The 16,186-nt window shown below is 31.6% G+C and overlaps 1 protein-coding gene across 2 annotated transcripts; it reads left to right on the plus strand.

Moving 5' to 3' along the window:
- The first annotated feature begins 468 nt into the window (after positions 1-468).
- Positions 469-12,025, plus strand: LOC131653485 (ubiquitin carboxyl-terminal hydrolase 8). Of its 2 annotated transcripts, XM_058923640.1 has the most exons (14): positions 469-770; positions 1,114-1,362; positions 2,747-2,888; positions 3,946-4,005; positions 4,124-4,219; positions 5,172-5,507; positions 5,637-5,777; positions 5,887-6,057; positions 7,625-7,888; positions 8,016-8,164; positions 9,553-10,107; positions 10,762-11,032; positions 11,339-11,498; positions 11,637-12,025. In XM_058923640.1, exons 1-13 carry the CDS (start codon positions 685-687, stop codon positions 11,459-11,461), a joined length of 2,643 nt encoding a protein of 880 aa, XP_058779623.1. In that variant the 5' UTR covers positions 469-684; the 3' UTR covers positions 11,462-11,498; positions 11,637-12,025. The 2 variants fall into 2 exon arrangements, with proteins under 2 accessions (XP_058779623.1, XP_058779622.1); XM_058923639.1 differs by having other exon boundaries at positions 11,339-12,025.
- Positions 12,026-16,186: the final 4,161 nt, after the last annotated feature.

The raw sequence follows: 16,186 nt of genomic DNA on the forward strand, positions 1-16,186 counted from the left end.
AATGATTAAAAAATATATCATAAACACGTAAACTACAATAAAAAATATAATAATTAGAATAAAGAATAATTGTTATCCAGATTCAATTTAAAAGATTTTACATTCATTAGAACTACTTATAAATAATATTTTATAATTGATTAAAGAAAAAATCATGAATTTATAAGAATTTAATGATTATAATTTACTATCAGTGTAAAATTTTTGTACACTGTGAGTGTATTTCAATTTAATTCATTAAAATTTATTAATAAAGCATTTGAAAACAAATACCTTATATAATGGTTTAATTCAGAATATTCTTTAGATTGGATCTGTTGATTAAATAAGATTATTTATTTGATTTTCATACATTGTATTCAATCAAATTCTTTTTTTTATTAAAAAGGAAAATATTCAATCAAAATATGAAATAAAAGAATTTCCCAAATAAAGTATTCTTGATTTTTAAGGTGAAGAAAATGAGTTGTAATTAAATCTCCAAAACGCATGATAGTATAGTATCGTAGTATATTCTTCCTCTCCTTCCATTGCATTGCATAATTCCTCATTCACAGAAAAAAAATCTCCACACTTGTGTTACTCGTTTCTTTCTTTTTCTCTGCAAATCCTTCATTCTTTCTCTCTCTTGAATGTTGAAATAACATTCTGCATTTTTCTCGGAACGAATTCGAAATCTCGAAAATGGAGTGTGGTTCCGAAGATTGTTCAGATAACACTCAAGGACCAGACTCTAACAAGGACCAACGAGTCTATTTCGTTCCTCAAAGGTCTTTTCCCTTTCAATTTTCCACTAATTCTTCTTTCTCACTTCAATTTTATTTCATTCAATTCTCTTTTACTTTCCTTTTCCAAATCTGTGACTCAATTTCGATTTTCTGTTGGTTTGTATCGATAGGTAATTATTGAAATATTCAACACTTATTACATTGTTCGTTAGGGTTCATACAGATTTAAACGGACTCAATTCAATTTCGTTATGTCTATGCTTTTAATTTAATGATTTTACTTTCGTTGTTTGCTTTGATTTTGATTTGATCTGAGCTTGTGTGAATTGGTTGGAAGAAATTGATTGAATGTGGGAAATGCGTCAATGGATGTTTGTTGTTTCAGGTGGTGGAAGGATTCTCAAGATGCAATGCCTGTGGATTTGGATAAGAAGAAGGGAATTGTGTATGCGTCTTCGCCTGGTTCATCCTATGGTCCAATGAAGATCATTAATAACATCTTCAACTCAGATCTTGTGTTTAATCTTCAGAGAGAGGAAGAATCCAGGCACATTCTGGAGAATGGTGAAGTTGGCGTGTCTGGGCGGGATTTTGCTTTGGTATCCGGGGATATGTGGTTGCAGGCACTCAAGTGGTGAGTGGTATAGAGGAACTCTCACCCCCTATCACCTCCTGTTGTTTAAATATCCGATTCTTGTGTGAGTAAAGATAGAAATATAAAGTTGAATTGCATTAGGTTCAAGTTAGCATGTTCTCTGATGCAGCATTTTGATTTTAATATATGGTTTGGACTTAGGATCTCATAACTATGCATGATTTAGCTTGCTAGATTGGTACTTTGTGCAATGTGAAATTCTCCTAGCTATTCAATACGTGGTTTGAACTTAGGATATCATAACTTTGTGTCATTTAGCTAGCTGGATTGGTACTTTGTGTTGTTTGAAATTCTCCCAGCCTTTCATATTTATGGTCCAGCTTTTTCACGTAAATAATATCTCTGTTTCTGTAGCAAAAGAATTATTTTTTTGGGACAGATGTTATGGGTGAGAAGGCTAGTGGAACGATTATTTTTTGTGTTGATTGCTGAATATATTGCTTATTTATTCTTCGATGCTAGTTTACTCTCCAATTTTGTATAGAAATCGCTCATTTGACCATTAATACCTGATGGTACTGCATGCCGTATATATAATTCATATAACTCTCGAATTTTAAAACAGCCAGCATGTTAGTTATATCTAAGTTGTCAGTAGTGCGCACTATAGCGGGATAGCATAGTGGTGGTAGAGTTCGACGTGACACTTTTGGCCTGCGAACCGCCGTTTGCAATAGCATTATTGCGGCTGCTAATTGTAATGATAATGTGGCCCTAAAACGGTATCGTATCCACTATTGGGGTTTCGGGGCGGAAATTTCAATTTTTTTAAACTGCTGTCTTTTTTAAATATCAATTCGAATCCTTCTGATGTAAGTCCAGTCCTGTTTTGTTCTTCTCTGTTTAAGTTCAATACTTTAGGCTCTTTAATTGTTAAGTATGATGGCCTCTTTAATTTTGTGCATTTTTCTATTTTTGAGTATTTATGTTTACTTTGTACGATGATTGGGGTAGTCTTTGCAATAGCGGCTATCCCGCTTTCCGCTATAGCATTTTAGGGGGTCAATGCTATGGGACACTATCTGGGATTAACAACATAGATTTTATATATAAATTTGATGAAATCAATTCATAACTTCAGGACGTATTACAATTTTTGAGTTTGTGAATAATTAAACTAGCATATTTGTCTTTGTTTTACTTCCTATTTAGAAGTCCAAGTAGCAAATAATGTGTTTCTTAATAAGTGGATCAGAGGTTTATATTTATTGCTCTTTTAGCATGTGTTTTTTTTAATGTTGATTCACAATAAGAAATGGTTCATGCTTCTTGATGCTGCCGATAAAAGTTTTCGCAAATCCATGATATTTAGTTTGTTTTGTACTTATATCTTCATTATCACATGCTTTGATTTTCTATTTAGGCACAGCGACTCGAAAAACGCAATGAAAGATGAAAAGGGCTTTTCAGCAACCGACAATGATATTGGAGATGTATATCCGTTACAACTCAGGCTTTCTGTTCAGAGGGAAACGAATTCCTTTGAAGTAAGAATAAGCAAAAAGGTATGTGTGTGTGCGCGTGTCTCTTTCTCTTAGTTATTGTTCCCTCCCCCTTTCAATTTTTTTTAGCATGATTGCTGCCATGATGTAGTGGGAAGCAATTTTATTAGGTAGCATTTTTTAGGTATATTTTTTCATGGAATAATGGGATCTGAGATATTAGATACATAAGACATAAGTTACATGTTCTCTTTAACTGTTGTTGTTTTGTATTCATTAAAGAAAAGATTTCAGGCAGGACATATTTAACATACATTTCTATTGTACATGCCTGGCTGGGTTAGGTGCCACATTGTGTTTGGATGAGGCTAAGACCTAGAGTTTTTGAGCACAATGCGAAACACAATAGAAGTGTATCTACACTATGGGATAATTTGATTCAGCATAAGTGCTTAAAGTTCACACCACGAAGAAATCATGAATTCAGTTGGGGTAGCACCTATCATTGAAAAGATGGTTAAGATGGTTGTAACTCAGCTTAGGGGGTTTGAGCATGTTGAGAGAAGATCTATAAATTATGTAGTAAGAAAAGTAGATCAAATAGAGGATAGTCAAATAAGTAGAGGCAGAGGAAGACTTAGAAAAACTATAAGAGAAACTATTAAGATAGACCTAGAGATTAATGAGTTGAACGAAAATATGATATTTGATACTCCCTCCGTCTTACAATAGGTATCCTCTTTTCCATTTTTATTTGGCTAAAATTATTTGTCCTTTTGAAATACCAATTCAATGTATATTATTATTTTTTCCATTAACTTATCCTTATTTATTGTATTTTAATTCATATAATTACTCTATTACCTATTATTAATGAGACTATTTTAGTAAATAATCGTTTTATTATTGAAATCAACACAAGTAATCACTATTTTAAAAAATGTGTAGCACTCAAAGAAGACACCTAATTTGAGACAGATGGTGTAGAACATTATGGCTTCGTTTGATCCATATAGCTGATCGACCCCACATAGATGGATAGAACTTTGTTGTTGTTATTATTATTATTCTTATTTTTCAAGTTCTAATCAGCTCTTCAAACTTATTCCATTCTTTTTAGGACAATACAGTTGAGCTTTATAAAAGAGCCTGCAAAATGTTCAGCGTGGATTCAGAGATGGTAATGCAATATCATATTTACATTTTACAGTTTTACTTATGTGTGCTTGTGTGTGGAGTGTGGACAATTCAACTTTTACTGCAATAATTTGACAATTTTTTAACTTATTATTGTACAGTTACGCATTTGGGACTTTTCTGGTCACATAACCTTGCTTTTTAATGATGACGAAAATCTTGTGCCCACAGACTGTCGAAGGCAGTCTGATCAGGAGGTATGCGGTATTAGGTTTTGATTAATATTTTTTTGTTCATGCTTGTCTTTGTAACTTAACTTCACAGGTCAATATTTGATTACAAACCTTTCCCTTTTCCCGACATCAGTGACAGGCATCTATTATGTTCCACGTCCCTTTGATGATTTAGCATTCAGTGTTAGATTAGTTTTTTGTAGATTAAAAATTTCAAGTACTTGGTAGCTTTTTTTTTTTTTTTTATTTATTTTATGAAAAATTTATAGAAAAAGAACTGCATCAGGTCACAACGCAGATCTGATTGTACACAACAAGCACTGTTTCTTCTCCCTATAGTAATTATTACACAGGACTTAGCTATGTAGAAACTTTATTATGAGCATGACTGTGTTAATTGGATATTTCTATATTGTGTGATATTTGCATGCGATTATCAAACGTTATTTAGTAATCAGTTAATGTGTGAGATGCAATATTAAAGTCTTACAGCTCTTATTTATTTACATGTGATAAAATATAGTTTAGATTTTGGACAAATGTTTACTGTAGTTTTTTTTAGAAGCTATTTGTTTCCTTCATATTTTCCTTATACAACAAAATATTGTTTGTGTTTTTTCCTCTCAAGTTTTGTATTAGTAGTTCTCAATGTTAAATTGTAGCATTTTGTATTCCTGCTTTATTTTTAAGTGTCAATCTGTAGCGAGAACTGACCTTTTATATTAGGTTTGTGGATGCAACAGTGTATTCGAATCTAGCTTATTGTGTTTCCTGTATGAATAAAGTGATGATAACTCAAATTTCTGTGAGTTTTTGTATGTTATTGTTTTTAATTCTGTTTACTTGTCTTGTGTTGTGTGTCTCTTTATGGTTTTTATTAAAATTTACTATAATGACATTACCTTTTGAGAGTTATTGGCTATAATTGGATTGCTTTATTTGCCAAACTAATTTTAACTATGAACAATATGTACAGACTCTTCTAGAGTTACAAGTTTATGGGTTGTCAGACTCAATGAGATGTAGGGAAGGGAAAAAAGATGAGATGGCAAGTTTTTCTGGCAGTGCTTCGATGAAGATGAATGGTACTGCTGACAGTTTGAGTTCTGATTGTATGCGTGTGGGTGCTTTGACCTTCTCTCTAGGCCCTGGTGAAGCTGGTTCCTTGGGATTAACTGGATTACAGAACCTAGGAAATACTTGCTTCATGAACAGTGCCCTTCAGTGTTTGGCACATACACCAAAGCTTGTTGACTATTTTCTGGAAGATTATGGTAGAGAAATCAATCCTGATAACCCATTGGGCATGAATGTATGTGATCAATTTATTCATCACTCAATCAATTAGTTTGATGTCTCAAGAATTTTGTGGCTGAGGCACTTCTTTGCTTATGATATTTTTCACTAAATATTCCTTTCTCTACATATGCTTCTTTGCCAGGGTGAGATAGCGTCGGCTTTTGGAGATTTACTTAGGAAGTTATGGGCACCTGGTGCAAGTCCTGTGGCACCAAGGATGTTCAAATCAAAGCTTGCTAGATTTGCACCTCAGTTTAGTGGGTTTAATCAGCATGATTCGCAAGTTAGTGCATTTGGCTCTTTCTCTCTATGTCTTAAGTCTTTGTCTTTTTTTACGGTTCATGTTCCATGTACCCTTACGTTGTGTACAATATGTGCATTTTTCTCAACAGGAGCTTCTTGCTTTTTTATTGGACGGACTTCATGAAGATTTGAATCGTGTTAAATGCAAGCCTTATGTTGAAGCCAAGGATGGAGATGGTCGACCAGATGAAGAAGTTGCTGATGAATATTGGCATTATCATCTGGCTCGCAATGATTCAGTCATTGTTGATGTGTGCCAAGTATGTACTCATCTCATTTTATGCATTTTTTTACTTCACTATAACACATACATGATGTGAGGAACCTCATAATTTCATGGTTGATACTTGATAGCTAGCAGTTTGTTATAGAAACTTATTATAATAATTTGTAATTGTGTTCCTAACTCAACTCAGACAACGATGTTACAAATAAATAAATTGAATGCCTAATTGATTAGCACTCCTTCTCAAACTGGACAAAATGCACCTGAACAGTGACGGTGCATGGTGGCGGCAAGGAAAGCACCGTCATGCTTGCCGACAGTGTTGGATCCGACAGGAACTGGTGCAGCTGGCTGAACACAGTTGGTACTAATGGAAAAGGAAGCTCACTGGAAGAGCACAGTAAAAAAAATAACACACAGTAACCCTAGGATTATATGGCTAATGTTGCAGAATCAGAATATAAATTGGAATATTATACCATTTTTACTGTGTTTCCTTCTTTAGCTAATATATTTTTTGGGAGTCTTTTATCGTCAATGTAACTATGTTAGGATCTGTGTGATTAATCTAGGATTCTAATTCTCTCTCTATTGAAGAGAGAAATTCCCTGTATATTTTACACAATCAAAGAATTATTCTCCTCTTATTCTTTTCAACAACTGAAACCATATAGAACTTGTAATTTTGCGTGTCTAACTAAGATAACATGACCTTGCATTACTACTGGTGTTGCAAATAAAATCCATTAATTCGTGCTTAATTTATTAGCATTAATCTGTACAGTCTAGGAATTTTAACAAGTTACTAATTCCAACACTTATAAAGCACATTCATGATTTTCTTGGACATTTACAAATTTATTAAATCTGTTACTTAAAGAGTTTAAATTTTTAAATAATTGGCTGTAATTATGAGTAATGGCTTCTTATATCTGTCTGTCATGCCAAATTCAGAAGTTCATGAATTACAGCTTGATTATTGTCAATCTAAAAATTCTAATAACATACACAGACATTGTATTATTTAGGTAGGTCTGACCATTCATTCCAAGTTTCTGAACAATTCATTTAAAGTTTCACATCACATGTGTTGTGTTAGATATCATATAATACAATTGAATTGCTTTCAAAAACATTTGTGAGTGTCTGTGTGCTGGGATAACTCTAGCAAGAGTAATGGGTTTATGTGATAGGTGGGTGGGAAAATTGAAGAATGACCATTGAGTCTTTCATAAATTATCAAGGGTATTACGATAACAATTCATAATACTTTTGAAAATATGCATTTGATGCTGGTTGCTGATACTTTTACATGGTCTTTTAATCTCGACAGCTTATGGAATCTAAAATGGATGGTAATTTATGATAGCAGTTTTTTTTAGGAGTTAGAATAATAAAACAACATGCTAATTTTTTTTAACTCTTGACAGAGTGCTCTGTGCTCCTTTCCAGTCACTACTGCTTTTTCATTTTTTCTAAACATTTATTTGAGATGAACTTCGCTTTCTTTATTATTATGTCCATGTGAAATATTTTGGTTACATATTCTTCCTAATGGTAACTCTCTTTACCTTGTGGATCATATTCATCATTTTATGCAGGGCCAATATAAATCAACATTAGTTTGTCCTGTTTGTAAGAAGGTCTCTGTGACATTTGATCCATTCATGTACTTGTCATTACCTCTACCTTCAGCAACAATGCGGACAATGACTTTAACTGTTGTTAGTAAAATTGGTGATGGAACACCTCAATTATCACCATATACAATTTCTGTTCCAAAACATGGAAAATTTGAAGATCTTACGCGTGCTCTTAGCATCGCTTGCTCTTTGGGGCCTGATGAGACCTTATTAGTAGCTGAGGTATACATATTCTAATTAATTGTTTAAACTCGAATTTGAACTCTGTTCCTCGGTACTTTGAGTTTCTTTATTGATACATTTCAATCTTGTATAAACCTATGATGTCTGAAGCTCGGCTCTGATACAGGTATACAACAACTGTATCATACGCTTCCTTGAAGATCCAGCTGACTCATTATCATTGATCAGAGATGCTGATAAACTAGTAGCTTACCGGTTTCCGAAAGATACTAGGGATGCTCCCCTGGCCGTCTTTATTAATCAGCGGATGGAGGAGTAAGTCAATATGTGTCTGATGATTAGAGTAATTTAAATCAGGAAAGAGTGACCTGTTTTTTTTTTTTTTTTGGGTGATATCAGTAGACTGTTGAGTGTTATGAGCTAGTTTCTCTTGAACACTCAAAATCAGTCTTAGACTATAATGGTTGAACAAAAATTACAAACAACTTTTCTGAAAAAGTAGTGGTGACAGCGAAACCTTTTAACTGGTAGTTGATTTACAAAAAAAAAGATCTCAAACACATTGACTATCACCTGACTTTGATCAATGTCAACAAAACATTGGAGAAAAAAAATTTGAGATGGCCTTAACCAGTTTATTTATTATTTTATCTAGACACTGCCTATTAAATATATATATATATATATATATATATATATATATATATATATATATATATATATATATATATATATATATATATATATATATATATATATATATATATATATATATATATATATTTTATCTAGACACTGTTTAATGGTCAAATTGTTAGTGTTGTTGCTTTTTCGTTATGATTAACTTCATGCAATGTAGGTTTATCTAATTCTTACCTATTGAGATATCTTGCTTTCAATGAAATTAAGTTGCCTGCAAAAGTCAAACAGCTGCACCAAAAAAATCTGAATTAAAACTTCCATAGAAGAATCCCTGAATGCAAGTAGTCCTGGACTTACACATATTATTCTCCAAATTAGTTAGCATTTAAACATTGAAGAAGTTTACTTGAAAGGAGTTTATTAGATAGCATTCTGATTCAGATATTGAATTCCAGAATGATGGTTGAATGCCCGTTAATTAATTAATTATATTCAAAAGCTTGTAGTATCCGGAAGACTTAATTTATGATGTTACTCAAAGTTAGCATGTTTTAGTATAATTTTAATAGTTTCAAACCTGTTTTTTTGTTTTTGTAATTTTAGTTTGATCTCTAATTGATCTGATTTTCAAAATTGCATATTGCAATGTCAGTTCATCGGAAACAGTTTTTTTCAGTTTTGCTTTTCATGTCTTTCATACACGGCCTTGAGGTTCTGCACTCCCTCCTATTCTTTCTTATATTGAGGTTCTAAAACATTTAGGCAGAAAATACGGTCAAGCATGACAACTTTTAGAATACTGAAAAGAAATAAAAGATATGGGGTCATTTGTAAGCTGAGTTGTTTCATGAAATTTTTTCGACTTATAATCACTATAGCATGCTGCATTCAGCAGGTATGTTATTATATTTAACTCAGCAATCATCCCCAGAGACTAGGTTAAAAAGCATAACTGTTGACTATACGAGCTTACATTCACAAAAATGCTTTACATGGACTACTTTATGGTCACTTGTTATTTTCTTGCCTTATAAAAATTGTGTTTGATATAATTTTGTCAGGCAATACATCTACGGGAAATCGGCAGCAAATTGGAAGGCGTTTGGAATTCCTGTTGTGGCTAGTCTTTGCAATATTGTAAAAGGATCTGATCTCCGCAATTTGTATCTGAAGTGGTTCCATCCATTACAAGATTCAATTGAAGTGACCTTAGAAAATTGTGCTGTGCCTGAGAGAACTGAAGTTGCAGAAATGGAAGGGGTTGCAGATCCCAATGTAAATGGATTAGATACACCTTCAGATCCCAATGTAAATGGGTTAGATACACCTTCAGATATAGGAATGGAGTTTTTCCTAACAGATGATAAGGGGACTGTCAAGAATTCCAAAATATTAATGGACGAACCATTTACAATAACTGGAGAGTTAAACCTGCTGCACGTGCTTGTATGTTGGTCAGAAAAACAGACTAAAAAATATGACACACAACTCTGTAATTCGTTGCCTGAGGTTTGCAAGTCTGGTTTTTTAGCAAAGAGACCTCAAGAACCAGTTTCTCTATATAAGTGTCTTGAAGCATTCTTACAAGAAGAACCTCTTGGCCCAGAAGACATGTGGTTAGTTACTTTGTTTATTTATAATATAAAGAGAAGTACTTTGATTGGCATGTCTGTTACTCTTTTTTTATATAGGGAATAATTTAAATTGGATAACTATACATTCAAGCTTTGGCAAATAATTTTACTTTCAAATACACATAAGCACAACATTTATGTATTCAACCCATAAGGCTATGTTTGGGAGTTTGGAGTGGAAGGGAGGGGAGGGCTTTGAAAAAATAGAAGGATTGAGTGGGAAGAATTGAATGATTTTGGTTAGGAGGGTTTTAAAGGGTTTGCTTTTATTCATAACACCAAAAACCCCCTAATATGAGGGAACTCAAAATTTGTATTGAAGGAGGGCTTACATAAATTTTCAAAATATCTTTTATGTTGTTATAGTATTCGGAAAATTAAAAATATAGTAATGATATACACTCTTTTATCATTTTATACAAAATCATTTTTTTTAAAAATGTCAAATATTTTTTTAAAAATTCGTTTTCGAAAGCCTTCCTTCCCCTCCAAACTCCCATACATAGCCTAACTGTTCTATATATTAGGGTCTAACACTTGGAACATGCCCACCCTCTTATCTGTTAATTATTCATCTTTCAGTTATTCATCTTTCAGTCTTACTAGTATCTAAGGCGTAGTTTTCTGCATTGTTAGGTATTGTCCTGGCTGTAAAGACCATCGTCAGGCCAGTAAGAAGTTAGATCTTTGGAGACTTCCTGAAATTTTGGTCATTCATCTCAAGAGGTTTCAATATAGCCGATTCATGAAAAACAAGTTGGAGACATTTGTTGACTTCCCTGTGGATAACCTTGATCTGTCAGCTTATATTACCCATGGGAACCAGAAATCTTATAATTACACACTTTATGCTGTGAGTAACCATTTTGGAAGCATGGGGGGTGGCCATTATACCGCATTTGTACATGTAAGTGCTGTTCATTTTTTAAATATTTTTCCTCTTCATTTTTAAGCATGTCATTTGGGTTATGACTGAGAAATCAATGGAACATACTGAAGTCCCGGAAGCATTAAGAACTGTTTGAGAATATGACAATTTTCTTTACTTTTGCCTTTACTGTATGGACTCAATCTATCCATGGGCCTTTTCACCAAAAAGTTGTTCATATATGTTTTTTGACATAACTATATTCTGCATGAAATTATTTTAAAAGTCCTTTAAGAAACTGTTAATGTTCTTTCTCATTTCCTTCTGCTCTTGTATTTAATGTAGCATGGTGGTGATCAATGGTATGACTTTGATGATAGCCGTGTTTATCCCATCAGCAAGGAGAAGATAAAGTCTTCCGCTGCCTATGTTCTTTTCTACAGAAGAGTCTTTGAAGTTTTGACATAACGGGAGAGTAGCATATAGCTCGAACAGCCAATTGAAGGTAGATACCATTTATTAACATTATTGCCATCATAGTCTTACAAGTGTACAGAGGGTGAACCCTGGTGCAAAGATAAGATTCCTTCCCTGTGACTGTTGTCCGAGGATCTAGTTACAGAAATAGTTTCTGCTCATGCAGTTAAGATCATGTACATCCAACCATCTTCAAACCCTACAATACTGAGTGCATGGTGTACTGGACTGCCTCTTTTTTGAGTCTTCTTACAAGTATACTTGGCAAGGTAGCATTCTTTTGTCATTTACTCTTAAAGTTTAGACTAGTTGGAGTTTCAGCAGGGAAATGGTAACTTTTTAAAACTTAGGAGTTAGGACAGTATACTGAGGAAGACTAACATAGTAAAAACTAAGGAGGTGACGGAAACACCTGTTGGGTCGAAGAATTTTGTTTACATGTAAAGAGAATTTCTGTTTTTGAAGAGTTGGACCTAATCATGTCCATTTATTTTCTTCAATTATATTTTTTGTCCAAATTGTATTCTTTAGCTTTCATAAACGATTTTGAAATCATTCATAGTTAGTTAAAATTTCTTTAGTTAAACCAGGATGCTTTCAACATTTTGATTTATTTTATGGTAATCAGAATTCAGCATGACTGAAATTCACATATTTGTTGGAAATGAACATTCGTTTAAATGGGCTTTAGTATTTTCTTGAAACAATCGAAGGGCAATACTCATCCCATCTAACTGGGTGCTTCTATACTACGGTGAAAAGTCACAACTGTTCCTCGAATCCGGAGATGCATCTCTAGACGTAATATTTTCACACATCTGTCAACTCAAAGTGCTGAGACATCCTTATTTTGTTAAAAAAATTAGTTCAGAGATGCAGTTTTGCAGTTTCCGTATCAACATTAGATTGAGTCCAGAGATGCGTCCCTGTAACAACCCTTCAATACTCTGTGAGTTTTTCGGAGATGCATCTCCATAATATGATCTGTTAGGTCAAACCAGAAATAACCAAAAACAATGGCATAATGTTGAAAAAATAACATAAATTAACATCAAAATACTTAAAATTATATAGATGGCTGTTAACATAAATTTAACATTTCATTACAAATAGGTGGTTCAGAATGTTGTAACATCCTTAAAATATCTTTGGTCGATCTTGCAATCGTCGCATCCACTTAAATTAGATCTTTTGTTAAGTAACAGTAAAATGTACTCTACATAATCTTTAAATCCTCACGTGTCTTCAGTTCAAGTTTGTTGAACGGGTATCTTTTCTCCATCGTTAATAAAGGGTGAACGATATTTGAGTTTGACAACTCTTCGATTTTTTGGATATCGCAGGAAAGTATTCAATTTGCATTTCAGATCGACGAGAGTTATGTACTTGGAGACCCTAAATTGAAGTGGGGGTTTTGCACAATTGAAATACACAAATGCAAGATGTGGATATATATTCATTATGGTTTGTTGTGTTTTTGTAAAGAACATGGAATGAAAGACCCTCTATTTATATAAGTTTTAAATCAATTTAGACCTTAGATTACAAGGAAGAAGAACATAAAAGGTGGTGTTTTATTCAAGTTTTTACTTGACATTTTCGAATATGTATCTCCGGAAACGTCATTGAGTTGTTAAATAAACTAGTTCAGCGAATAAAAATCCCATAAATGAGTACATGGGACGTTACAGAGTTGCATATCTGGATACACCCCAAATAAGATACAGAGATATGCATTTTCAAAGTAAATTTTGACAAAAATGAGGTGATTGAATGAAATACAAGAGTTGATATAATTAGGGGTGTTCGCGGTGCGGTTTGGGCGATTTTGACGTAAAAAATCATCCGAACCGCAAGAGAAAAAAGTGTGCGGTTCGGTTTGGTTCGATTGGCTTTTAGAAATAAAACCAAACCAAACCAAACCAAACCAATGCAGTTTGGATTGGTTTGGTTGGTTCGGTTTTTTTTACAAAAAATTTATTGAGTCATACATACACATATAGATAACAACATAACTTTGTATTTAGTCATTTATGCGTTATCAAATAACAACAAAATTCATCATATTTGGATAATAACTTTCCATTTAAAATTCAAAAATAATATTAGATAAAAGTGGAATAAAAAACATAAAATAGTAGCATAGAATAATATCAAAACCATTATAATGAAATAGAAAAAAAGAGGTGATGAAATATTATAGAAGATGAAAAAGAAAGAGTAGAAGAGATGGGAGATTAGATAAGAAGAACATTAAAAGCGTAATTGGAAGAAAGAACAACAAAATAAAAATAATAAGATGAAAAAGAAAGAACATAAGAGATGAAAGACAAGAAAAGAATATGCGATATGTACTTGAAAAGGAAGATGAGAAGAATGCATAATACCACTAGGAGAGATTTAAGAAGACTTAAATTTAAGCCTTAAGTGTGAGGAAGAGAAAATCGTTCGTAATCGTAAGACTAAGGCATAATAAGTTTGAGTTTGAGTTGAATATAAACTAATTGAAGTTGGGGGGGTGTGACATAATAAGATTTGGTTTGGTTTGTAAAATACAAACAACAAACCGAACCGCGCAGTTTGTTAAAAAATGACCTAAACACATCCGAACCAAATGCGGTTTTTTACTATTTCAGTTTGGATTGGTTCGATTTTGCGGTTTTCTATTGGGTCGGTTTGGTTTTGAACGCCCCTAGATATAATTTTAGGTGCATTTAGAAATACATTATCGGACACAACAAAGATATTTTTAGATTTTCTTACGTGTGGAGTGCATATTTTAAAATGGGATGGTTGTGTATTTTCCCTAATTAAATCCTATGATCTATGGCAAATATATATATATATATATATATATATATATATATATATATATATATATATATATATATATATATATATATATATATATATATATATATGACACCTCCCTATATTTTTTTAATCCAATTTTATTCTTGTTGAAAAATGTTGAGATACAAAGAATTTCCGGTACATACAAGAAATTTTAAATTTATGGTATCGCAGTTTTTTTTATTGCAAAAAAATCGGAAATTTTTTCAGAAATTTCAAATTTATGGTATCACAGTTTTTTTTTTTTTTGCAAAAAACATCGAAAATTTCGAAAAATCTGATAATTTTTTCAAAATTTCCGGTACATCCCCCAAATTTTCGGTAGAAACGTATATTTTTAGAAAATTAGTAACTTTAAGCAAGGGTATATTTTAGGGTGGCAGGTAGATTTCTTTTATATATATATATATATATATATATATATATATATATATATATATATATATATATATATATATATATATTACAAGTATGATATATCTTGGGGAATTTCTTTATGCCCTCATATGTATACTCACGTACCTGCGGTGGAAACTTCTAAATATTGCTGTATTTTGGTTATGTATTTTCGAATACATTTTTTTCTAAATAAAAGATTTATTACGAAGAAGCATCTTCAAAATAACATTTTTATTTTAAAAGGTGTCTGATAGTCGTAGTAGTATAAGATTTTTGAATTAAATGATTTACATCTTTGTTCTTTGTTGCAATATCATTCCCATTAGGACTTTCAATTATTTTTCATGTGAATTAACGAGAGACAATTAAGATACAATGACCCAAACTAGAATCAAGAAATTGAAACAAAGAAAGGCAAGCTACAGAAATAACAAAATGGTTACTGCAACTAGCTGACTATCATGGAAAGAAAAACTCAGGGTTAATTGATTCCCTTCTTAAAAACTGTATTTTTTTTGTTAAAATTGAAAATTGAAAAACTTTTGGAAGTTCAATTTTATAAAACTGTTTATAAAAATTGTTTTCAGTTCATTAGTTTTTAAAACAGAAAATGTAAAACAGATATAACAAGTTTTGCTTTTCAATTTTGATTTTTGATTTTGAATTATGAAGAAAAAAAAAGAAGACAATTTTCATTAACATAGTAGCATTTATGCTACTATTTGAGAATATATAAAAAAAACTTTTAATGTGTGAAGGTCAACAATAAAATACTCTTTTCTTTTCATGTTATATTATCTTATGTAACTTTTTTTTTATAAATTGTAGGCTTGTTTTAAAATAAAAAGAGTATTTATTTTTGTTTAAGATTTAAAAATTAAAAATAATAATGATATTAATATAGAATGCATTTTTTTTCGTTTTTAATAATTATAAATATAATAAAAATATATTGTAACTAATAATTGATTAATAAAAAATATTAACAACTAAAATTAATTGGATATTTATTACTTGGACTTTAGTAGTTTTTATTTTCTAATATCAATAGGTATTCACTTATGTAATTAATTTTACAAAATTAAATTATTTTTTTATTATAACAGTTATCAACTAAATTAAGTTATACTATTAATTTGATTTTTAATAACAAATTATTGATTTTTATTTTACACTTTACTCATTTTAGAAATAATTATTATACCAAACAATCTCTGTTAAATAAGATTATCAAACACATTTTTTTCATTTATTTCTTGAAAAAATATTTTAAAATTGATTTTAAAAATTGTCTTTAAAAACAAAAAATAAAATTCATTCAAACAATCTCTCAAGTTAAATACAGATTTTAGTTGTGTTTAAAGTCCCACATGGTTTGAATTGTTTTTCCCACTCTTTAGATCAGAAAAATGCTTAGTGGAAATGATGAGCAGTTTGTCTTTGTGATTAGGAATGATGAGCAAT

This window comes from Vicia villosa, linkage group LG2 (assembly GCF_029867415.1).
Source record: "Vicia villosa cultivar HV-30 ecotype Madison, WI linkage group LG2, Vvil1.0, whole genome shotgun sequence".
Lineage (NCBI taxonomy): Eukaryota > Viridiplantae > Streptophyta > Magnoliopsida > Fabales > Fabaceae > Vicia > Vicia villosa.